This window comes from Borostomias antarcticus (assembly GCF_949987555.1).
Source record: "Borostomias antarcticus genome assembly, chromosome: 27".
Classification (NCBI taxonomy): Eukaryota; Metazoa; Chordata; class Actinopteri; order Stomiiformes; family Stomiidae; genus Borostomias; species Borostomias antarcticus.
The window spans coordinates 555,446-581,864 of NC_140260.1; the positions used below are offsets into that span (position 1 = coordinate 555,446).

The 26,419-nt window shown below is 46.6% G+C and overlaps 1 protein-coding gene across 1 annotated transcript; it reads left to right on the plus strand.

Annotated features, from left to right (window-relative positions):
• pik3r4 (phosphoinositide-3-kinase, regulatory subunit 4) lies at positions 1 to 25,839 on the plus strand. Its single transcript, XM_084459349.1, has 20 exons — positions 1 to 223; positions 2,939 to 3,688; positions 3,957 to 4,090; positions 4,297 to 4,921; positions 5,125 to 5,259; positions 9,689 to 9,910; positions 10,144 to 10,317; positions 12,065 to 12,210; positions 15,061 to 15,264; positions 16,655 to 16,856; positions 18,351 to 18,442; positions 18,564 to 18,786; positions 19,070 to 19,235; positions 20,139 to 20,303; positions 20,602 to 20,813; positions 20,936 to 21,067; positions 21,248 to 21,348; positions 22,023 to 22,111; positions 24,319 to 24,439; positions 24,977 to 25,839. Exons 2-20 carry the CDS (start codon positions 2,974 to 2,976, stop codon positions 25,145 to 25,147), a joined length of 4,029 nt encoding a protein of 1,342 aa, XP_084315475.1. The 5' UTR covers positions 1 to 223; positions 2,939 to 2,973; the 3' UTR covers positions 25,148 to 25,839.
• Positions 25,840 to 26,419: the final 580 nt, after the last annotated feature.

Sequence of the window (26,419 nt, forward strand, 5' to 3'; positions counted from 1 at the left end):
CCCGTTAGCTAGGTAGGTAGGTTAGGTAGCTGTTCTACCGTAGCACCGCGGATTTCCACAGGAGGAAACATCAATTAAATAGTTGTAAACCGTTCAGTTAGAACGATATGTTCATATATATGCAAAAGACAAGTGAGAGAGATGGCTAGGCTAGGAAGAGAAGCTACCTCCGGGCATTAGTAGCTCACTAGCTCGGTGGAGGAAGTCACACATCGTCCTATCTGTAAATATCCTGGTTTTTACATTCTATCAATGCCGCATAAATGTTCAGTGTGCATCTCAATCTCAATCTCATGTTAAGTTGTTGCCTAACTGTCTGCGTCCACACTATAACCATAATAACGAACCCACACTAACCATAATAACGAACCCACACTAACCATAATAACGAACCCACACTAACCATAATAACGAATCCACACTAACCATAATAACGAACCCACACTAACCATAATAACGAATCCACACTAACCATAATAACGAATCCACACTAACCATAATAACGAACCCACACTAACCATAATAACGAATCCACACTAACCAGAATAACGAACCCACACTAACCAGAATAACGAACCCACACTAACCATAATAACGAACCCACACTAACCATAATAACGAATCCACACTAACCATAATAACGAACCCACACTAACCATAATAACGAACCCACACTAACCATAATAACGAACCCACACTAACCATAATAACAAATCCACACTAACCATAATAACGAACCCACACTAACCATAATAACGAACCCACACTAACCATAATAACGAACCCACACTAACCATAATAACGAACCCACACTAACCATAATAACGAACCCACACTAACCATAATAACGAACCCACACTAACCATAATAACGAATCCACACTAACTATAATAACGAATCCACACTAACCATAATAACGAACCCACACTAACCATAATAACGAACCCACACTAACCATAATAACGAACCCACACTAACCATAATAACGAATCCACACTAACCATAATAACGAATCCACACTAACCATAATAACGAATCCACACTAACCATAATAACGAACCCACACTAACCATAATAACGAACCCACACTAACCATAATAACGAATCCACACTAACCATAATAACGAACCCACACTAACCATAATAACGAACCCACACTAACCATAATAACGAATCCACACTAACCATAATAACGAACCCACACTAACCATAATAACGAATCCACACTAACCATAATAACGAATCCACACTAACCATAATAACGAACCCACACTAACCATAATAACGAATCCACACTAACGATAATAACGAATCCACACTAACCATAATAACGAATCCACACTAACCATAATAACGAATCCACACTAACCATAATAACGAATCCACACTAACCATAATAACGAACCCACACTAACCATAATAATGAATCCACACTAACCATAATAACGAACCCACACTAACCATAATAACGAATCCACACTAACCATAATAACGAATCCACACTAACCATAATAACGAACCCACACTAACCATAATAACGAACCCACACTAACCATAATAACGAACCCACACTAACCATAATAACGAACCCACACTAACCATAATAACGAACCCACACTAACCATAATAACGAATCCACACTAACCATAATAACGAATCCACACTAACCATAATAACAAATCCACACTAACCATAATAACGAATCCACACTAATCATAATAACGAATCCACACTAACCAGAATAAGGAATCCACACTAACCAGAATAAGGAATCCACACTAACCAGAATAACGAATCCACACTAACCATAATAACGAATCCACACTAACCATAATAACGAATCCACACTAACCATAATAACGAACCCACACTAACCAGAATAAGGAATCCACACTAACCAGAATAAGGAATCCACACTAACCATAATAACGAACCCACACTAACCATAATAACGAACCCACACTAACCAGAATAAGGAATCCACACTAACCAGAATAAGGAATCCACACTAACCATAATAACGAATCCACACTAACCATAATAACGAATCCATACTAACCATAATAACGAATCCACACTAACCATAATAACGAATCCACACTAACCATAATAACGAATCCACACTAACCATAATAACGAACCCACACTAACCATAATAACGAATCCACACTAACCATAATAACGAATCCACACTAACCATAATAACGAATCCACACTAACCATAATGACGAATCCACACTAACCATAATAACGAATCCACACTAACCATAATAACGAATCCACACTAACCATAATAACGAATCCACACTAACCATAATAACAAATCCACACTAACCATAATAACGAATCCACACTAACCATAATAACGAACCCACACTAACCATAATAACGAACCCACACTAACCATAATAACGAACCCACACTAACCATAATAACGAATCCACACTAACCATAATAACGAACCCACACTAACCATAATAACGAATCCACACTAACCAGAATAACGAATCCACACTAACCAGAATAACGAACCCACACTAACCATAATAACGAATCCACACTAACCAGAATAACGAACCCACACTAACCAGAATAACGAACCCACACTAACCAGAATAACGAACCCACACTAACCAGAATAACCTGCTGCTAGCTAGCGAGCTTTTTTGTATGATCACATGATGCGACGTAAATTGCAAACACTGTTTATGTTAGTGCACCTTCTACACAGCTGCTGCAATACTAGCTAACGGTAACCTTCAACATGATTGACGTGGTATCGATTTGCAGACTCCCCGAACATTTTCTGGAAGCGGTGGCAAACTTAGCTATCTGGTGCTATAGTAGTGATGCACCATTACTCATTTCCAAACGTGGCTACAACATTTATCTCAATTGTTCTGCTTCTACTCATCCAGTAATTTATGTTATTTTCTAGGCAAACACAAACCTCTGTTCAAGCAAAAAGAAGCCATGGGGAACCAGCTGGCAATTGGTCCCTCTCAGATCTTGTCAGTGGACAGCTATTTCTCTGACATCCATGACCATGAGTATGACAGGAGCCTGGGAAGCACCCGCTTCTTCAAGGTGGCCCGGGCCAAGCACAGGGAAGGCCTAGTGGTGGTGAAGGTCTTTGCCATCCAGGATCCTTCCCTGCCCCTCACAAGTCACAAACAGGAACTGGAAGAGCTCAAAATCAGGCTTCACTCGTGCCAGAACTGCCTGCCCTTCCAGAAGGCCTCTCTCACAGAGAAGGCTGCCATCTTGTTCCGCCAGTACGTTCGGGACAACCTGTACGACCGCATCAGCACGCGGCCCTTCCTCAACGGCGTGGAGAAGCGGTGGCTGGCCTTCCAGATCCTCACCGCTGTGGACCAGGCGCACAAGGCGGGCGTTCGCCACGGCGACATTAAGACGGAGAACATCATGGTGACCAGCTGGAACTGGGTGCTGCTTACTGATTTCGCCAGCTTCAAGCCCACCTACCTGCCTGAGGACAACCCGGCCGACTTCAACTACTTCTTCGATACGTCCAGGAGGAGGACGTGCTATATCGCCCCAGAGAGGTTTGTGGACGGGAGCATGTTCACTACGGAGAGCGACCAGAACACCCCTCTGGTTGATCTCACCAGCAACAACCAGAGGACCAGAGGGGAGCTCAAGCAGGCCATGGACATCTTCTCTGCAGGTACTGCTCACTGATTTGCACAGACTATAAAGGTGAAGGTCAAAGCCTCTGTTTATCAAGATTGTCTCAATCATCTTTGGTAATTGAGATCAGTTGTATTCATAGAGGGATGTTATGATCCGCGTAGATGATTAGCAGAGGCTCAAAATGCCTGAGAAGTCTCTTATAGTGTATCCAGACAGTGCTCTCCAACTGTATACGGTTTCAGCTGATCTTGTGTGAAATCCCTTGCGCTGACTTCTGAGTGTTATGTTGTTGTGGTTTTCAGGTTGTGTGATTGCGGAGCTCTTCACAGAAGGAGTCCCGTTATTTGACCTCTCCCAGTTATTGGCTTACCGTAAAGGACACTTTCAGACCGAGCAAGTTCTCATGAAAATTGAGGACCAAAGCATCCGTGAGCTGGTAATAGTCAAAATCTCTTATCTTGAAGTCAAGATTACATGTTTATCTAATCGAGTCATTTTTCAGACTTTTAGTTGAAGAAGCCAAAGTTTCAGAATATTCAAACCAAAAAAAAAAACTAGGAGAAATAAAAAGTTATTTTAAACCCTTTTTGTAAGGAACTCTCATCTATTTAAGCAACAGTGCCTTCTCCCTCCACCTTTTAGGTATTCCAGATGGTTCAGTGTGAGCCAGAGAAGCGGCTGACAGCAGAGGAGTATCTGAAGCAGCAGAGAGGCAAGGCCTTCCCAGACATTTTCTACACCTTCCTGCAGCCCTACATGGCCCAGTTTGCCAAGGAGACCTTCCAGTCTGCCGACGAACGCGTGCTGGTCATCCGCAAAGACCTGGACAACATCCTCCACAACCTCCGTGGCGGAGGGGGGCCGTCCTCCTCTGAGAAGGAAGAGAAAGCGGCCCAGGAGTCGGGCAGTGTCGCGGTGAGCGCCAGGGAGCAGCAGGGTCTGCTGGTTCTGGTGTCGGTCATCACTTCCTGTCTGCAGACACTGCGTTCCTGCGACTCCAAGCTGGCGGCGCTGGAGCTGGTGCTGCACCTGGCCCCGCGTCTGAGCGTGGAGATCCTTCTGGACCGCATCACGCCCTACCTCCTGCACTTCTGTAATGACAACATGCCCCGCGTCCGCGCGCAGGCCGTCCGCACACTGGCCAAGGTGCTGGCGCTGGTGAAGGAGGTGCCCCGGAACGACGTCAACATCTACCCCGAGTACATCCTGCCGGGCATCGCCCACCTGGCACTGGACGACGCCACCATCGTCAGGCTGGCATACGCAGGTGCTTCAGGAGGGGGGAGGCACCACAGACTGGACAACACATCTACAACATGCAGAACACACTGTACATCACATGTACAACATGATGGGAAAAGCACATGACTCCTGGCGTCTTGGGAGTTCTGGTGGATTCAGTTTTGGTGAACTTGATTGAACAGCTCCCTCTTCTCTCTCTCTGTCTTCTCTGCCCCTCCTCGTGTCCAGAGAACATAGCCCACCTGGCTGAGACCGCGCTGCGCTTCTTGGAGCTCGTCCAAGAGAACAACCTGAACATGGAGCAGGATCTGAGTGGGGAGGACGCAGAGGAGACCCTTCACCCCAACCAAAACTACGACTCGGGTAGGGTTGAGGAACAGTGTTCATGTTTGAAATAATCAGAAACAGAGTTGCTAGATGTTGTTGGTGAAAAATTCCCTCAACATGATGTCACATTGTCAGGTGTTGGATATTTATAAACTGTTTAATGAACTGTTTCATGAAAGCCAATTTTATAGTTTGACTTGATGTTTTTTTCCACATTAAGTGACTGTAGTTGCTTTCCAGCTGTATGGACCAAGACCAACTTGGAAACTCATAAAATTCTGTTGTTATGAACATTACATTTATCAACAGAACAGGTCAACACAGAACAGCAATTTTCAGCTTTCTGCCTTTATTCTTTTAGAGACCAATACATGTCTCAATTCTCTAGATCCAGTTTATTGAAATATACAGATTTAAAAATCTGCTCTTTGGATGTTCTGATAATAATACCTTATTTATTGATGGAAAGTTCAATCAATCAATCAATCAATCAAAGCTTTATTTGTATAGCGCATTTCATACCCAGAGGCAACACAATGCGCTTTACAGAGAACAAGGGAGGTGGGCATACGACCCACCTCTACATATTCCAGAGGGAAGCAAAAAAACAGTAATCACCCGGGGGCCAGATAAGTGAGCTGTAAAAATTCTTCCCTGACCCCTCTCAACAAGGCGATCGAGCAAGCTCCAGGAGTATGTTTGTCTACCGGCTAAGAACATTTATGAAGCAATACATTGCATTGAATTACATTTCAGATTGAGAGAGGCTAAAAGCATCATAGGAGAAAGAATTTTCTACGGACATGCTACATCATCCAAAGCAGACACGGGGGTATCTATCGGACTTCGGGAGGTCTGCAGGTGACAGTGGGGCATCCACTGGACCTGGTTAGAAGATAGGAGGGAGAGAGAGAGGCACCAGGGAGAGGGAAGGCAGAGCAGGGTTAGTAGCACATAGAGCCATTCAGACCACACAGATATTGAAACAGGCAACCTGGGGCAGGCTCCTGGAATATATTTGTCTAATGGCTAAGAACATTTAAAGAACAATAAATAATATTAAATTAAGTTTAAATTAAGTTTTCAGAGCAAGAAAGGCTAAGAGCATCAGGTCCAGGCCTAAGCCGGATGTGGATTGATGTGTGTTTGTGTGTACGTGTGTGTGTGTGTACTAAATACTACGATATCCACAGCTCCGCAGCTGACACTGGACCTGGTTAGAGGATAGGAGGGAGAGAGAGAGGCACTAGGGGAGGCAGAAAACGGTTAGTAGCACACTGAGTCATTGAAGCAACACAACAGTCAGAACAAGCCTGTTTCAGGATAACCAGCTTCTGTACACCACTTGATATACATACATTGCATAGCAGGAGAAATATCAATGTATACAGAGGATTCACAGGTAGGTTTGAGGCTGCCTTTCTGTATCTCAAGGTCCTAGCTAGTGATTGTAGGCTAGGCCAAAAAGGTACGTCTTGAGGTCTCGCTTGAAGACCTCCGTTGTTTCAGCAGTTCTTAGGCACTCCGGCAGGGTGTTCCAGAGGTTGGGGGCATAGAAACTAAAAGCTTCCTCTCCATGTTTCTTGGTCCTGGCTTTTGGAACTGTTAAAAGTAGTTGTCTTTTAAAAAGCATGTAGATGAGCTGACTAAAAAGTTGAGAGTACAACTTAGGTTATTTTATAGAAATACATAGATCCTGCTCTTCATGTGAAAATAGAAAGCTTTTAGTACAGTCTACTTTCCTGTCAATACTTGATGGTGGTGACATCGCATGCTGCCCCTTCCACCTTGAAACCGCTTGGTGCTGTCTATCACTCAGCACTTCTTACCATCACCTGTGATCATGGGTTAAATTGGGATTTGTTATGTGGTGGGGGGGGGCTGTGTTAGTGGGGTTGGCAAGGGTGCGCATGGGTACGGGAAGTGGCAGCAGTGATGGTGGTGCTTAATACTGCTTCATAAATATCAACCCTTTTTAATGATCTCTCTTTGAAATTAAAGTACTCTTGATTAAATATAATTTGAACACTTCCCTTCTCCATGCTGTGCTGTTCCACCCTGTGCTGCATCACTCTCTAGCTACTGCTGCGTTTGCTGACTCAATCCTACAATATAGGAAAACACTGAAAACACTTTTTCACAGTTAATCAAACTCAACCTACGATAGATTAAGCCATGATCAGATTAGCTAAAGTTAATTTAACTAGCTGAACTAATAGTGCTAACTTCTACATTCCTTAAGTGTCTGCAAGTTTTCTCCTTTTAACTCCACCCTGTCTCATTTCTACTTGAAATAATGTATCTTTTGAAATGAAAGGAAAATAATGTATGCATTGTCTGAGTAGGAGCAAAACATACACAAACACACTGTGGACTTATTTATCCATCTTGCTAACTGTAAACTATACCCGGGTAATGCAGCTAGCTAACGTGGCTGATGTGATAGCCTGCCATGTTAGGCGCCTTGATTTAGCTAATGTATATCTTGCTGGCTAACGTTAGCTAACTGGATAGCTTGCCAATGATTCCTGGCAGACTAAAATCTCAGTGTTCTTAGAGAAAACATTGTTTTTTTCGGAATATCAGATGAACTCCAAGGCTTACTCACTCATAAAATTATCTGAAGGCTCCCTATCTCATGAGCTCACAGCACTTCTAATCTGACAACTGACTGACTGACTGACAAGCAGAGCGAAAGTGAAGAGGACCCAGGCCAGTGAGAGTGAAGAGAACCCAGGCCAGGCCAGTGAGAGTGAAGAGAACCCAGGCCAGGCCAGTGAGAGTGAAGAGGACCCAGGCCAGTGAGAGTGAAGAGAACCCAGGCCAGGCCAGTGAGAGTGAAGAGGACCCAGGCCAGGCCAGTGAGAGTGAAGAGGACCCAGGCCAGTGAGAGTGAAGAGAACCCAGGCCAGGCCAGTGAGAGTGAAGAGGACCCAGGCAAGGCCAGTGAGAGTGAAGAGGACCCAGGCCAGTGAGAGTGAAGAGGACCCAGGCCAGTGAGAGTGAAGAGGACCCAGGCCAGTGAGAGTGAAGAGGACCCAGGCCAGTGAGAGTGAAGAGGACCCAGGCCAGTGAGAGTGAAGAGGACCCAGGCCAGTGAGAGTGAAGAGGACCCAGGCCAGTGAAAGTGAAGAGGACCCAGGCCAGTGAAAGTGATGACGCAACATCATTTTAAACTTGAAAAAACAGTAACTAAAATTAATTGTGATTTATTTTAATGGTGAACATGAAATGGCTGCATTCTTTTAACAATAAAGACCAAGAAAAATGTATGAATAAATCAAATGTTAGGTTGGGTTGAGCCCCGGTTGATGACGGGGCTGAGCCCTGGAGAGCCCTGGCCCAGTTTCACCCCTGCTGGTTATCACTTTACAACACACCACTGCAAACTGTATGAGGCAGTAGGTCAGCCGTAGGGCTCCTGGATGTGTAGAAAGCTATCTTACAAATGCTACCTAACTACCTAACATCCCTTATTACATGGCGCTCAAGCATTACCAGGTCTCAGGATTAGTTGGCTCTTGAAGTTCCTCGAGTCAAAACTGAACATGGAAAGACTGATTTTAGTCAAGGTGCTCTGAGAGCATGGGATCAGGAGGCTTTTAAATGGAGTGCCTCAGTCACTTTGGACATGTTTGTCTCCGTATCTGGCGATCGCCGGGGCGCGGGATATATTTTCAGATGCACGTTTTTTTTTTGCAGGATTACGCAAAAACTACCTGAGCGATTTTTCACTAAACTCTGTGGAGGGGTGTAGCATGAGCCAACTAGAACCCATTACATTTGGGAGTGGATCCGAATCACTGGACATGAATTAGGACACTTTCCCTTGTTCTGCCAGGTGTCCAGTCCTGCCGGTGGCTGACTGGTAGGAATCTGTATCCTGGGTTTCAATCTTCATCAAGATGGTTTTTTAATTTTTTATAAAGAACTTTGGCTCTTCATTACAATGAAGAGTCAAATCAGCTTTAGAGAGATGGATATCAACTTTATTTATTTGCTGTTTAAGCAAACAATATCTTATATCTCTATGCATGTAAAACAAAATAATATCTGATTCTAATTTACTATTAGGAAAAACTACATTTTCTTAGCCTGTATCCTGTGGTAAGCTATTACATATAAACTGAGGTGTGATTTTAACCATTTCAACTGAGTTAAACCAACAGAATGCATTCATGTGTGGATGCCTGTGCTCTCTAAGTCTGAGCACCCTTTCTAGTTAAACGTGATTCAGGAATATGGGCTCGATGTCTGTGTATGTTTTGGATGATGATGTCATTGTATTTAAAAGTGTAAAATGTATGAATACGATGTTATATAGTTTCATATTGTTCATGATGTGTGCTGTGTAAGCAGGACATCATTGTAAATGAGGCATTGGTCTCATAGGGCTCCCCTGGCTAGTGAAAGTTCAAATGAAAATGTCAATTTTCACTGAGCTCCCCTCCCGTTGGTCATCCAGAGCTGCAGGCCCTTCACGAGATGGTGCAGCAGAAGGTGGTGACGCTGCTGAGCGACTCTGAGAACATCGTGAAGCAGTCGCTGATGGAGAACGGCATCACGCGCCTCTGCGTGTTCTTCGGCCGGCAGAAGGCCAACGACGTGCTGCTCTCTCACATGATCACCTTCCTCAACGACAAGAACGACTGGCACCTGCGCGGGGCCTTCTTCGACAGCATCGTGGGTGAGGCTCCCCAGGGGGCAGGGCACTGGCACGGGCGCGTGGATGGGGGCACCTGTGTGTGGAGGTGCGTGAGACAGTAACTGTGTGATAAGGGTATTACAGTATCTGTCTAATATCTTCTCACGGCCATCCCGGCCGTCCTCCCCGTCCTGTCCTCCCCGTCCTCCCTGTCCTCCCCGTCCTCCCTGTCCTCCCCGTCCTGTCTGTCCTCCCTGTCCTCCCCGTCCTCCCAGGCGTGGCGGCGTACGTGGGCTGGCAGAGCTCGTCCATCCTGAAGCCGCTCCTGCAGCAGGGCCTGAGCGACGCCGAGGAGTTCGTCATCTACAAGGCCCTGAACGCCCTCACCTGCATGTGCCAGCTGGGCCTGCTGCAGAAGCCTCACATCTACGAGTTCGTCAGCGACATCGGTGAACTAAGATCTTTTTAAAAAAGAAACTTGACTCCAAAAACAAAAATCATAGTGGCAGTGGGTAGATTGTAGAATGCCCGTGAAACCTAGTGCAGAGCAAATGGTGGAATATGACTTACCAACTAGAAAGTACATTTCCTTGAGAAAATGTGAGGTGGGCTAGCTGCTGCAGCTGTATGTAACAGCTACTGCTAGTACTACTATGGACCAGGCAATCTCCATGCACCCACCGGCGAAGACCGTGCGTCTCTAGCCCACTCAGGGGCTGAATTGTGGGGTCCAGGGCGTGGACAGGGGCGTGGTGGCGAGATACCGCCCCCTCAGGTCAGAGCTGGTCGAGGACAGTGTACCCCACTCTGGGCCACCTACCCGCCCGCACCGGTGAAGACCATATGTCTCTAGCCCACTCGGGCTGAGTTGTGGGGCCCGTGGCATGGATAGTGGCGTGGTGGTGAGACTCCGCCCCCTCAGGTCAGAGCCAGTCGGGGACAGTGTACCTCTTTCCAGGCCACCTACCTGACTCCACCAGTGAAGACCGTGTGTCTTTAGCCCACTCAGGGGCTGAGTTGTGGGGCCCGTGGCGTGGATAGTGGCGTGCTGGTTAGGCTCCGCCCCCTTGGGTCACAGCTAGTCAGGGACAGTACAGTGACCTCCGGGCAATTTCCATGCATCCACCATTGAAGACTGTGTCTCTCTAGCCCACTAAGGGGCTGAAAAGTGGGTTCTGTGGCGTGAATAGTGGCGTGGTGGCGAGGCTCCGCCCCTTTCAGTCATAGCCAGTCAGGGACGGTGTACTCCTCTCCGGGCTACCAACCGGCCCCCACCAGTGAAGATCATGTGTCTCTATTATACTTTGGCTGAGTTCTGTGCTACCACATTAGTTATAAAAGGGTGCCTGTACCTTTAAGAGAGGCTGCACATGCACACAAATTCAAAAAAAGCAACAGCTGCCACCACTCTAATCCCAACTGACATTCTGATCCTAGACATGGTCCGCTTCAGACAGCTCTATCGCGAAAACTATACATGTTACAGCTTATATATTGACACCATAGGAATCCTGAGAACTTGCAGAACATTTCTATGTATAATATGTCCGTATAGCTTAAACACTGTAGGCATGGCGACAAGTTAGAAAAAGGGTAAAAATGTAAAATTCGCAGCTCAAAAGTTAGTGTGGGCCCATACGTTTCAATGGGGAGCGCAGTTGCCAAACAAATTGTCATACAGTGAAAACTATAAATCACACAGCTTAGATACTTACATTGTACGAATCAGCACAGTTGTGTGAATGTTTTGATGTATAATATGTGTGTGAGCTTTCAAAACTGTAGGAGTGCCAGCAGTTTACAAAATGTGTGAATATTTTCAAAGCAACAGCTGCCACCACTCTAAAAACATAATGATACTGAACATTCCACCAGCAGTTTCAATGGCACAAAAATTACTATTAAAAGTTAAATTACTAAAAAACTATACAAAATATCAAAAATCTGAATACATCCGGGAAACTGCTAAAGACAATGAACAAGTTTGAATGAAGTTTCTAGCACAAAGTATGAAGAAGTAGTTAAGGGCCAAAAAACTGAGGAGAATAATAAGAAAGAAAGAAAGAAAGAAAGAAAGAAAGAAAGAAAGAAAGAAAGAAAGAAAGAAATAGTGGGAATATCACAAGTTGGGCTAGCTTTTACAAGCTAGCCCACCTAATTAAAACTGTAAATAAATAAATGATTATCCTCCCCCAGCTCCCTTTCTGTGCCACCCCAACTTGTGGATCCGCTACGGGGCGGTGGGCTTCATCACGGTGGTCGCCCAGCACCTCAACATAGCCGACGTCTACTGCAAGCTGATGCCTCACCTCAACCCCTTCGTCACACAGCCCATCATCCAGGTACTGAGCTGGGGCGGGGGGAGGAGCCTATCATCCAGGTACTGAGCTGGGGAGGGGGGTGTACTGAGCTGGGGAGGGGGGAGGAGCCCATCATCCAGGTACTGAGCTGGGGAGGGGGGTGTACTGAGCTGGGGAGGGGGGGTGTACTGAGCTGGGGAGGGGGGTGTACTGAGCTGGGGAGGGGGGTGTACTGAGCTGGGGAGGGGGGTGTACTGAGCTGGGGAGGGGGGGTGTACTGAGCTGGGGAGGGGGGTGTACTGAGCTGGGGAGGGGGGTGTACTGAGCTAGGGAGGGGGGGTGTACTGAGCTGGGGAGGGGGGTGTACTGAGCTGGGGAGGGGGGGTGTACTGAGCTGGGGAGGGGGGGTGTACTGAGCTGGGGAGGGGGGGTGTACTGAGCTGGGGAGGGGGGTGTACTGAGCTAGGGAGGGGGGGTGTACTGAGCTGGGGAGGGGGGTGTACTGAGCTGGGGAGGGGGGTGTACTGAGCTGGGGAGGGGGGGTGTACTGAGCTGGGGAGGGGGGGTGTACTGAGCTGGGGAGGGGGGTGTACTGAGCTGGGGAGGGGGGGTGTACTGAGCTGGGGAGGGGGGTGTACTGAGCTGGGGAGGGGGGTGTACTGAGCTGGGGAGGGGGGTGTACTGAGCTGGGGAGGGGGGTGTACTGAGCTGGGGAGGGGGGGTGGAGCCTATCATCCAGGTACTGAGCTGGGGAGGGGGGAGGAGCCCATCATCCAGGTACTGAGCTGGGGAGGGGGGTGTACTGAGCTGGGGAGGGGGGGTGTACTGAGCTGGGGAGGGGGGGTGTACTGAGCTGGGGAGGGGGGGTGTACTGAGCTGGGGAGGGGGGGTGGGCTGAGCTGGGGAGGGGGGTGTACTGAGCTGGGGAGGGGGGTGTACTGAGCTGGGGAGGGGGGTGGAGCCTATCATCCAGGTACTGAGCTGGGGAGGGGGGAGGAGCCTATCATCCAGGTACTGAGCTGGGGAGGGGGGTGTACTGAGCTGGGGAGGGGGGGTGTACTGAGCTGGGGAGGGGGGGTGGGCTGAGCTGGGGAGGGGGGTGTACTGAGCTGGGGAGGGGGGGTGGGCTGAGCTGGGGAGGGGGGTGTACTGAGCTGGGGAGGGGGGTGTACTGAGCTGGGGAGGGGGGTGTACTGAGCTGGGGAGGGGGGTGTACTGAGCTGGGGAGGGGGGTGTACTGAGCTGGGGAGGGGGGTGTACTGAGCTGGGGAGGGGGGGTGGGCTGCGCCAAGCCCCCTGGCACCATCTGGATGCTCTAATGCATGGATTCCCAAACTCCATCAATGTGGGTCTCCCCTCTAAAAACAGTGACACACCCGCGCCCCCCACCCCCCCAAATTTGTCCATTTTGCGAGGCAGTGTATGTATGTATGCTGTATTTTCCGTAATTCCTTAGCTCTTGCTTGCTGGGTCCTCATCAGGGTTGGGAAGGTTACTTTTAAAAAGCAATCCCTTACAGTTACAAGTTACTTGTGAAAAATTGTAGTCAGTAACGTAATCCGATTACCACAATTTAAAAGTAAAGTAGGGGATTACTTTCAGTCCGTTTCAGTGCGACTTTAATGCCAAGAGGTTAGGGTGCGTGTCATCTAAGAGGTTAGGGTGCGTGTCATCTAAGAGGTTAGGGTGCGTGTCATCTAAGAGGTTAGGGTGCGTGTCATCTAAGAGGTTAGGGTGCGTGTCATCTTGCCTTGGCTAGTTAATTGCAGTCTGCAAAACACGACACTCGTTGCTAACGTTAGGTGTAAACGTCGGAGCCAGCTCTAAACTCCAGCTCTAATGCATTCTAAGCAGCTGTGATTGGCGCTATTCAGCTATAGTACTTGCCAGTGGACACACAGCCTTATATATTATGGATAAAGCACCCACTGACCAGTTTTCCCAGCCAGTTAGTTATAGCTCTTGAATAACACCGACAGGCACTATTGAGTGAGAATAATCTGAATGGGCGCTTGGGTCTGGTTTTCTGGTTGAACATTAGTGCTATACTGTAGAGGCCTACTACTAGCCAATTTAGCTGTCAGTGGAAGTAAGGTTAACGTTAGCTACCCTAACGTTTGACATTAGCTAACGTTAACTTACCGGCAAATGCTTTTTCAGGTTGGACGTTGATTCCTGGGCCGTCGAGAGGGTTTTGTTGGCGGGGAGGCATAGTTTACACTGTGCTGTAATATTGTTGTGGTTCTGTGACAGGTACATTTTAAAAATGCTGGTATTTCCAGGATTTTTATGCACATTGCGGTATTTGTGCCATGATGCCCGTGCTGCTCGCTGTCTGTCTGGCAGCTGTGGTCCAACGAGCACATCAGTGGGAATCTTGTTGGCGCGCTGCGCGCAATTGGTATTACTAGCCTACTTCTTCTTTATTTATTTTTTTTAAAGCTATTTTGTAAAACTGATGAGGAGGCGAGGGGTGATTGTAATCACGCCTGTAGTCCTCGTTAATAAGCAAATGTAACTGTAATCTAGATTACATATTTTAAATTGTATTGTAACAGATTACAGTTACTGTTTTTTTGTAATCTGATTACGTAACGGCGTTACATATAATCCGTTACTCCCCAACCCTGGTCCTCATGTAGTTTGAATCCACCAAGTACTGAGAGTTTAACAGTCTGCTAGTGAGAGTTTAACAGTCTGCTAGTGAGAGTTTTAACAGTCTGCTAGTGAGAGTTTAACAGTCTGCTAGTGAGAGTTTAACAGTCTGCTAGTGAGAGTTTAACAGTCTGCTAGTGAGAGTTTTAACAGTCTGCTAGTGAGAGTTTAACAGTCTGCTAGTGAGAGTTTAACAGTCTGCTAGTGAGACTTCCCTCTCTTCTGTCCCTCCCTCAGATCGATAAAGAGATGGTCCTTCTGAGTGTGCTGAAGGAGCCGGTGAGTCGGTCCATCTTCGACTACTCTCTGCGCTCCAAAGACATCGCCAGCCTCTTCCGCCACCTGCTGCTGAGGCAGAAGAAGCGCAGCGGCTCCATCCCAGAATACCCCACTCCAGAGGACCCGGCCATCGCCCAGCTGCTCAAAAAGCTGAAGTCACAGGTCAGAACAGGACTTCGTACAGTATATGAGGAATTGTAATAGATGTTATTGTTTTAGAGTTATTCTTTTTGTTTTAGAGGGGTCCTTGGCATTTATGTTGAGATGAAGGTAATAGATGAAGGTAAAAGATGAAGGTAGTAGATGAAGGTAATAGATGAAGGTAGTAGATGAAGGTAGTAGATGAAGGTAATAGATGAAGGTAGTAGATGAAGGTAGTAGATGAAGGTAATAGATGAAGGTAGTAGATGAAGGTAGTAGATGAAGGTAGTAGATGAAGGTAGTAGATGAAGGTAGTAGATGAAGGTAGTAGATGAAGAGATGAAGGTAGTAGATTAAGGTAATAGATGAAGGTAGTAGATGAAGGTAGTAGATGAAGGTAGTAGATGAAGGTAATAGATGAAGGTAGTAGATGAAGGTAATAGATGAAGGTAATAGATGAAGGTAGTAGATGAAGGTAGTAGATGAAGGTAGTAGATGAAGGTAGTAGATGAAGGTAATAGATGAAGGTAGTAGATGAAGGTAGTAGATGAAGGTAGTAGATGAAGGTAGTAGATGAAGGTAGTAGATAAAGGTAGTAGATTAAGAGATGAAGGTAGTAGATGAAGGTAGTAGATGAAGGTAGTAGATGAAGGTAGTAGATGAAGAGATGAAGGTAGTAGATGAAGGTAGTAGATGAAGGTAGTAGATGAAGAGATGAAGGTAGTAGATGAAGGTAGTAGATGAAGGTAGTAGATGAAGAGATGAAGGTAGTAGATGAAGGTAGTAGATGAAGGTAGTAGATGAAGGTAGTAGATGAAGGTAGTAGATGAAGGTAGTAGATGAAGGTAATAGATGAAGGTAGTAGATGAAGGTAGTAGATGAAGGTAATAGATGAAGGTAGTAGATGAAGGTAGTAGATGAAGGTAGTAGATGAAGGTAGTAGATGAAGAGATGAAGGTAGTAGATGAAGGTAGTAGATGAAGAGATGAAGGTAGTAGATGAAGAGATGAAGGTAGTAGATGAAGGTAGTAGATGAAGGTAGTAGATGAAGGTAGTAGATGAAGAGATGAAGGTAGTAGATGAAGAGATGAAGGTAGTAGATGAAGGTAGTAGATGAAGGTAGTAGATGAAGGTAATAGATGAAGGTAGTAGATGAAGGTAGTAGATGAAGGTAGTAGATGAAGGTAGTAGATGAAGGTAATAGATGAAGGTAGTAGATGAAGAGATAAAGGTAGTAGATGAAGAGATGAAGGTAGTAGATGAAGGTAGTAGATGAAGGTAGTAGATGAAGGTAGTAGATGAAGGTAGTAGATGAAGGTAGTAGATGAAGGTAGTAGATGAAGGTAGTAGATGAAGGTAGTAGATGAAGGTAGTAGATGCCATTGTTCTTCTCACACATGTTCCCCTGCAGGGGATGACTGACGCAGAGGAAGACAAGCTGCTGGCTCTTAAAGACTTCATGCTGAAGTCCAACAAGGCCAAAGCCAACATGGCTGACCAGAGTCACCTGGGGGAGTCGGCCCAGAACGGGGTCATCGACCTGGCCACTCTGGGCATCACAGGCCGCCAGGTGGACCTGGTCAAGCCCAAGCAGGAGGCTGAAGACAAGAGAGGTAGGTTGACAGCGCCATCTCCTGGTCACCCAACACACTACCACCACCACCAACCCCATCCTACAAAACACCTTTATCTACCCCTGCAACTACCCCCCCCTCCCTCCTCACACGTTCCTCAGTGTAAATACCGCCCACTCACGCCATCAAATCCATAGCTTTTTGATGTGCTTACATGAAGAATGTAGAGTAAACTAGATAAAGCAACTCCGACACCAGCCGGAAACCGCGGCGCGGCGAACCCTCAAGCCCAGATGAAAGTAACCACCCTCGGGTAGCGGTGGCCCAATATGCCCCTCCCTCTAGGATCCAGACATCCTGGGATCTGGTGAGGCCAGGAGTGCTAACCTGATTGATGCATTAGACCGCTACACCAGCGCAGACCCTCTGCTCACCCTCCCTGACCAGGCCTGCCGGACCAACGTGTGCTTGATGTAGCTTCGCTGTCCTAGAACCTTCCTGATTGCTCACGCTGCATCTTGTTTATTTCATGTGAGAAATAAATTAGTTCCATCTAGGTCTCTGGAATATGTAGGGGTGGGACCTATGTCCATCCCCCCATTGCTCTCTGTAATGCACATTGTGTTGCCTTTGTGTATGAAATGCGCTATACAAATGAAGTTTGATTTGAGTTAGTCCTAGAGAACGTTTCATTTGAAAACGTATGGTAAAACCCGTCAGCACTGACAAAACATTTGTATTGCGTTTTATTTTTCTTGTTGAGGTCTTCCATTAGCCTGGTACGACCGTCCCGTTCTCGCGAGCTCACATTCTGTTTCACTAATGCAGAACGGTCTGGCCTTCGCCTCCTCCAGAGCGATTATGCCAAAATCCAGACCATACCGGGCCAATCAGGGACTGCGTTTTAACTGCTGTCCCGCCCCACAGTGGAAAGCAGCCCCTGATTGGTTCATGTCCCTGCTGCTCGCTAAACAAACATGGCGGCTCCCGAAACAACAAGTGGTAACGTTAACGTTAGAAGAATAAATACAGCTATAAGTGCAGTTATTGCAGAAATAGACTTAACCACAACACTTAAACAAGAACAAGAGTATGCACTAGTGGAGTTTCTCGGTGGAAAAGACGTATTTGCTGTTCTTCCGACTGGATTTGGCAAAGGTTTGCTGAATGCTGATTGGCTGAAGGTCTTTGTCTGTCAAGGCAAGTAGCCCCGCCCGTATATTGCAACGATATTGCAGAGCGAAGCAGTGAGCTCGCTAGATCGGGATGGTCATACCAGGCTAGTCTTCCATAGGCTTCCAGAGAACACTAGTTGACTAGTTTACACAACTCACTTAATCTGCTGCTCTTCCATTCAGTATTTCTTGGTTTTATTAGAAAGTATAGAATTAGAAACACATGTTTCCTTACAGGCTCATTATGTGAAAATAGACGTTAGTCCCAATAGCTAGCTATCCAACTGAATCCTCAACACCCCATTTGATGTCTAGAACTGCCTGCAAGGAAAAACTTTTCACTTCTTTTTCCTTTCAGCGCGGAAACACACCAAGCAAGACTCCAATATGAATGAGGAGTGGAAGAGTATGTTTGGCTCGCAAGAACCAGCTTCCCCACAACCGTCCACAGTAAACAATTAAAACTATTACTTTATTTGGGTGAAAAAGCATAAGGGCATTGTTTGCGAAGCATTTGTTAAAGATTCATACAAGTTTCCTGTTCCACACTCTCTTCTTTTCCACTCCCCAGGTATCTGAAGGGACAGTGACTCAGACCAGGAAGACCACAGCGCCCCCTAGTATCCCGGTGGCGCAGTCTGTAGGCGGGAGCTCCACCTACCAGCGCAGACTCAACACCTGCAAGGCGGAGCTGCAGCAGCTGGTGCAGCAGAAGCGAGAGCAGTGCAACGCGGAGCGCATGGCCAAGCACATGATGGAGAGCGCAGAGTGGGAAAGTAGACCTCCGCCGCCAGGTGAAATAGTCCCACTGACCGATACTGTAAATGGCTTGGACAGACAGACTTTATACTGTAAATGGCTTGGACAGACAGACTTTATACTGTAAATGGCTTGGACAGACAGACTTTATACTGTAAATGGCTTGGACAGACTTTATACACGTTTGTTTTAGAAGCAGGATAGGTTTTTGGTGTGACTGTGTCTTCAACAGAATCTCTTGAAGTCAACAGCTGTGTCTGGTGAAAAAAAAACCCTGGCAAAGCCTACAAATCCCATCTGCCCCTACTCTTCCTCCAGGCTGGCACCCCAAGGGTCTCCTAGTGGCTCACCTCCACGAGCACAAGTCTGCGGTCAACCGCATCCGGGTCTCTGATGAGCACTCCATCTTCGCCACCGGCTCCAACGACGGCACGGTCAAGGTCTGGGACAGCCAGAAGATGGAGGGTAAAACCACCACGACAAGGTACTCAAAAACTACAACCACCATTGACTTTAACCACCGGGTACTTTAAAACCACAACTATCAGCTACTTTAAACCCACAACTATCAGCTACTTTAAACCCACAACTATCAGCTACTTTAAACCCACAACTATCAGCTACTTTAAACCCACAACTATCAGCTACTTTAAACCCACAACTATCAGCTACTTTAAACCCACAACTATCAGCTACTTTAAACCCACAACTATCAGCTACTTTAAAACCACAACTATCAGCTACTTTGAAACCACTACTATCAGCTACTTTAAAACCACAACTATCAGCTACTTTAAACCCACAACTATCAGCTACTTTAAACCCACAACTATCAGCTACTTTAAACCCACAACTATCAGCTACTTTAAAACCACAACTATCAGCTACTTTAAACCCACAACTATCAGCTACTTTGAAACCGTAACTACTAGATCACCTAAGCCAGCAACCATCAGGGTAAACTATGTACCACAACCATCAGGGTAAACTATGTACCACAACCATCAGGGTAAACTATGTACCACAACCATCAGGGTAAACTATGTACCACAACCATCAGGGTAAACTATGTACCACAACCATCAGGGTAAACTATGTACCACAAATGTCAGTCACTTAAACACATAACCAGCAGTTACCACAATTCCACAACTAGAACTTACTCTTAAACAACAACGACAGCAACAACAACCAGTTACTAACACAACCATTATACTCTGAAGCATGTCTTTAGTATGAATTAGACCATAGCATAGTTTGAATTGTTCAAAGCTACAAAAAATAAACTTGTAGTCCATATCACACCCCTTTCTCTCTTTTTAGTGTTGACTATCCGGCCTCAGTCAGAGCTGTGGTGATGAGGATGCTGTTGTGTTCTTCCTCCTAGGTCGGTTCTGACCTATTCTCGCATCGGGGGAAATGTGAAGACCCTCACCTTCTGCCAGGGCTCTCACTACCTAGCGGTGGCCTCGGACAACGGCTCTATCCAGCTGCTCGCCATCGAGGCCAACAAGCCCCCCAAGTCCCCAAAGGTTCAACCGTTTCAGACTAGGTGTGTAAAGACTGCTTTTCTTTCTGTTTAATTGAGGTGGATTTATTGTTATTGTTATTATTAGTAGTAGTAGTATTATTATTATTAGTAGTAGTAGTATTATTATTATTAGTATTAGTAGTAGTAGTAGTTTGTTATTCCTCAACATGTTTCATTTGTGTTCCCTCTTCAATACTCTCACACTATTTCTCCCTCTGTCTCTCTCTCTCGCACACACATACATAAACACGCATTCTCGTGCGCGCGCACACACACACACACACACACACACACACACACACACTCTTTGTCCTGCCAGACTCCTGGATCAGAAGGACGACGGTTGCGTGGTGGACGTGCACCACTTTAACTCAGGGGCCCAGTCGGTGCTGGCCTACGCCACAGTCAACGGCTCGCTGGTGGGCTGGGACCTGCGCTCCAACACCAACGCCTGGACCCTCCGGCACGACCTCCGCCTGGGCCTCATCACCTCCTTCACTGTGGACATGCACCAGTGCTGGCTCTGCCTGGGTCAGTGTGTGCGTGTGTGTGCGTGTGTGTGCGTGCGTGTTTGTTGTGCGTGTGTATATAGTGTGGGTGACAAAGATACGTTTTGAAACCGGTTAATTCTTCCGTTTTGTGTCCACATGCAGGCACCAGCAGTGGCACTATGGCCTGCTGGGATATGCGGTTCCAGCTCCCCATCTCGAACCACTCCCACCCTGCCCGAGCACGAATCAGAAGGCTGCTCATGCACCCGCTCTACCAATCATCTGTTATCGCTGGTGAACGTCTTCTTTTCTTGTTGTATTTTACGTGGAAATTCGAGGACTTTGCAGAATCCTGTTTTCTATTCTAGATGTGTGTGTATATTCCAGAGGTATGACAGGACATGTTTGAGTCAGTTATTCTTTTCTCTGAGGAAGAATAACGAATGACATTATTTTGGTGATGCTGTTTTACAGCGGTCCAAGGCAATAACGAGGTGTCTATGTGGGACATGGAGACCGGAGACAGGAAGTTCACTCTTTGGGCCAGCTCTGCGCCACCTCTCTCAGAGATGCAGGTGTGTGTGTGTGTGTGTGTGTGAGAGTGTGAGTATGAGAGAGAGAGAGAGTTGATGAACCCCACCAGTCAAAATTGAACATTTTATGCTTAAATACATGTTTAAGCTAAACATAAATCAATATACAGCGATGGCGAAAGGTTATGATTAAACAAAAACAAGGCATGGCAGAGCGTTACGAGCCTTGTGAGAACATCCTGATCTTGCGAGTGTCTCACAGACGAGGTCAGTCTGGCCGGCTCGGTGTGAATCCGTTTTCCCCCGAGCCGGTCAGTGTCCTGTGAGGAGGAACTGCCTCCAGCTGCGGGGGTCGTTTAGGCGTGGCGGCGGCGAGAAGCGCTGATGTGGCGCGGTGGTAGACAGATCATCCAGTCACCTGCCAAGTATTTTTGAAAGCACCTACCCTTTTCCAAATTCCCAGAAGGCTCGGCGTGATAAACCATCTGGCGCATCAGGTTGGAGCGTCTGTTGCATATTAAGTGTGGAGAGGGAGCACCTCCCATGTACCCCACATGACACGACCTTCGTCGGACGGAGTCTTGGACGTACGTGATGACACATCGTTAGTGAGGGGACGGTCCGGTCGTGCGCGCAGGCTTCTCGGTGGCTCGGTGGCTCGGCTGTCATGGTGGTTTCACCCTCATCCCACATCCTCCCGTCTCTCTGTGTTCCAGCCGTCTCCTCACAGCGTCCACGGGATCTACTGCAGCCCTGCCGACGGGAACCCCCTCCTCCTGACCGCTGGCTCGGACATGCGCATCAGGTACGCTCAAACCCCGCCCTCAGCTGCTCGGGGTGCAATCATCTCATTTGATTGGATGTGTAGTTACTTACATTTAGTTAACATCTAATCTAATAAGTCTAATAAGACACGTGCTGATGAAGTGAGAAATGTATCGACTAACCTGACCGCTAAAGGGGTTCTCAAATATAACCTCCTCTGCCACTTTGAAGTTCTGCTACAGTAGTCTAATGTTTGTGTTCCTCTCCGGGTTCTACTAGTCTAATGTTTGTGTTCCTCTCCAGGTTCTGCTAGTCTAATGTTTGTGTTCCTCTCCAGGTTCTGCTGGTCTAATGTTTGTGTTCCTCTCCAGGTTCTGCTAGTCTAATGTTTGTGTTCCTCTCCAGGTTCTGCTAGTCTAATGTTTGTGTTCCTCTCCAGGTTCTGCTGGTCTAATGTTTGTGTTCCTCTCCAGGTTCTGCTGGTCTAATGTTTGTGTTCCTCTCCAGGTTCTGCTAGTCTAATGTTTGTGTTCCTCTCCAGGTTCTGCTGGTCTAATGTTTGTGTTCCTCTCCTGGTTCTGCTGGTCTAATGTTTGTGTTCCTCTCCAGGTTCTGCTAGTCTAATGTTTGTGTTCCTCTCCAGGTTCTGCTGGTCTAATGTTTGTGTTCCTCTCCGGGTTCTGCTGGTCTAATGTTTGTGTTCCTCTCCGGGTTCTGCTGGTCTAATGTTTGTGTTTGTGTCCAGGTTCTGCTAGTCTAATGTTTGTGTTCCTCTCCAGGTTCTGCTGGTCTAATGTTAGTGTTCCTCTCCGGGTTCTGCTGGTCTAATGTTTGTGTTCCTCTCCAGGTTCTGCTGGTCTAATGTTTGTGTTCCTCTCCTGGTTCTGCTGGTCTAATGTTTGTGTTCCTCTCCTGGTTCTGCTGGTCTAATGTTTGTGTTCCTCTCCAGGTTCTGCTGGTCTAATGTTTGTGTTCCTCTCCAGGTTCTACTAGTCTAATGTTTGTGTTCCTCTCCGGGTTCTGCTGGTCTACTGTTTGTGTTCCTCTCCGGGTTCTGCTGGTCTAATGTTAGTGTTTGTGTCCATGTCACGACCCGGCTCTAAGGCTGTGACAAAAATGGAGTCCACACGGTTGTTTCTCAAAAAGTTAACATAATTTATTAAAGTGCCATGATATGAAATATGTAAATCAGTCAATCAGTAGTGTAAAGCAAGTGAATGGATGAGTGGAAGCATACTGTATGTGTGTGTATTTAACATGAGGTGCTCCAAAGAATAATAATGTCCGCTGCCGGACAGGAAATGGATCAGAGCCTCAGTTCAAGATGAGCTTGCTCCATTTGTAGGGTAAGGTACGGGCCAGGTGCACTTGGTTAGCCTAATGGGCTGGGCCCCGCCCACCTGCAAAAGCGCCACCTGACACTGATTCGCGCACCCACAGCAACATCAAAAATCCGGCCAAACTAACAAGAAAAAAGGAAAAAATGCTTACAGCAAAACAACCGCGCGACTCCAATGAACAACCTGCAACCCGCACCACAATCAAGGTCCACGAGCCACCAATCAACGCTGCACCGCCGCCGGCATACAGGCACCCAACGAGCCCATTCACAAAACCAGTCGGCCTACGCAACGCAACAGCAAAAGAAAACGGCCGGACGAGCCCCCACTTTTGTCACGACCCGGCTCTAAGGCTGTGACAAAAATGGAGTCCACACGGTTGTTTCTCAAAAAGTTAACATAATTTATTAAAGTGCCATGATATGAAATATGTAAATCAGTCAATCAGTAGTGTAAAGCAAGTGAATGGATGAGTGGAAGCATACTGTATGTGTGTGTATTTAACATGAGGTGCTCCAAAGAATAATAATGTCCGCTGCCGGACAGGAAATGGATCAGAGCCTCAGTTCAAGATGAGCTTGCTCCATTTGTAGGGTAAGGTACGGGCCAGGTGCACTTGGTTAGCCTAATGGGCTGGGCCCCGCCCACCTGCAAACAAGCAGGCAGCCAACCAAGTAGACGGCCAGCCCTACTGGGTCGTCACAGTCCAGGTTCTGCGGTCTAATGTTTGTGTTCCTCTCCAGGTTCTGCTAGTCTAATGTTAGTGTTCCTCTCCAGGTTCTGCTGGTCTAATGTTTGTGTTTGTGTCCAGGTTCTGCTGGTCTAATGTTTGTGTTTGTGTCCAGGTTCTGCTGGTCTAATGTTTGTGTCCAGGTTCTGCTGGTCTAATGTTTGTGTTTGTGTCCAGGTTCTGGGACCTGGCGTACCCAGAGAGGTCCTACATCGTGGTGGGAGGGGCCAACGACTCGCTGCACTGCCCTTCGGTCCTCTACAACCGCAAGATCATCGAGGGCACCGAGGTTGTGCAGGTACTGAGCTGCTCAGGGCTCAATGGGTTTGTGGAGTCTGGAATAAGGCTGAACTAGAACTGAAAAGATTCAAGATCCAAGATGTGTTATTGGTCATGTATATGATGCACACACATACTAGACATGGGACTTGGGTAATGGCATACGCTGTTGCAGACGACACAGGACAGGATAGGGCAGTGCAAAGACATGACAGTGCAAATGCAATACAAAAAGCAGTGCAAATACAGAATACAGTGCAAACAAAACACTGCAATATACAAAAGAGTAAAAAAAACATTGGTCACTGATAAAGCATCTCCCTTAGTCCGGTGCATTTAGTGTTTTAATCCCACGTCAGTGTGATAGAAGTGAGTGACTGATGTCCTGTCCTGTGTGTTGTCTGACTGATGTGTCCTGTCCTGTGTGTTGTCTGACTGATGTGTCCTGTCCTGTGTGTTGTCTGACTGATGTGTCCTGTCCTGTGTGTTGTCTGACTGATGTGTCCTGTCCTGTGTGTTGTCTGACTGATGTGTCCTGTCCTGTGTGTCCCCTCAGGAGATCCACAGTAAGCAGAAGAGCGGGGCCACGGAGGACGCTCCGCGCAGGGGCCCCGAGTCGCTCCCCGTGGGCCACCATGACATCATCACCGACATCGCCACCTTCCAGACCACCCAGGGCTTCATCGTCACCTCCTCCAGGGACGGCATCGTCAAAGTCTGGAAGTGACCTGCCTCTTAAACACACACACACACACTCACGCACACGCACACGCACACACTCTCACACACACACACACACACACACGCACATACGCACACACACACACACACACTCTCACACACGCGCACACACACACGCACATACGCACACACACACTCACACACACACACTCACACACACACAAACACACACACAGTCACCTCCTCCAGGGACGGCATCGTCAAAGTCTGGAAGTGACCTGCCTCTTAAACACACACACACACACACACACTCACGCACACACTCTCACACACACACACACACGCACATACGCACACACACGCACACACACTCTCACACACACACGCACATACGCACACACACACTCACACACACACACACTCACACACACACACACACACACACACACACATACACACTAACACACACACACGCACACATACTCTCACACACACACACCAGTGCACTATTTCTTAAAGACACATTATTCTTCAATTCTATACCTCCCTCTCCCCCTCACCACCCTACTGGTAAGCTTTTGTACATAATATATTTTAAATGTAACTAATATAAGACAACTCTATTGGAATCATGTTGCAAGACAAGAAAGTTATGATAAAGTTACCAATTTCTTTGTTACTTACTGTTAAACATGCTAAGCAACATCTCATGTAATTGTAGACATTAAATGTTTTATGTTCAGTTGCTCAAAACTTGGTAATAAACTGAAGGAGGAAAACCATTCCATAGCATTGTGTTCATTAACTTGGTTAGGAGTTAGGAGGTACTCTCAAAAATAATTGTATGTACAGTGGCACTAGACACATACATGGTGGATATAATGTGAACAAAGGTTTAAGAAAATGTTTCCCTAAAAACAAACCATCTGTTCAAGACAAGTATTTATAAAGTGTCCTGAAGATATCATCTCTGGACAAGAAATGTGATATGATATCCAGTCAAGTCCATCCATCTAAAATAAACAGCGAAAGTTACAAAAATACTATTTTTTAGCACTTTGAGATCTGATGATGAGAAGTGCTTTATAAAAAAATATTTATTTATTATTACATAACGCATGATGCCAGCTCAATTTCTCGTTTCTGGCATGAACATCTTAACACTCTAGATGTCAAGCTGTATTGGCCTAGTGTAAATTGCATTCAGAAACTGCAGCTTCTCTCAAATATATTATATAAATGCACATTACTGCAATATGACCCCCAGTCTACTGATCAATAATGGCTACAACCAGACAACACCCGTGGAATCTTTTTT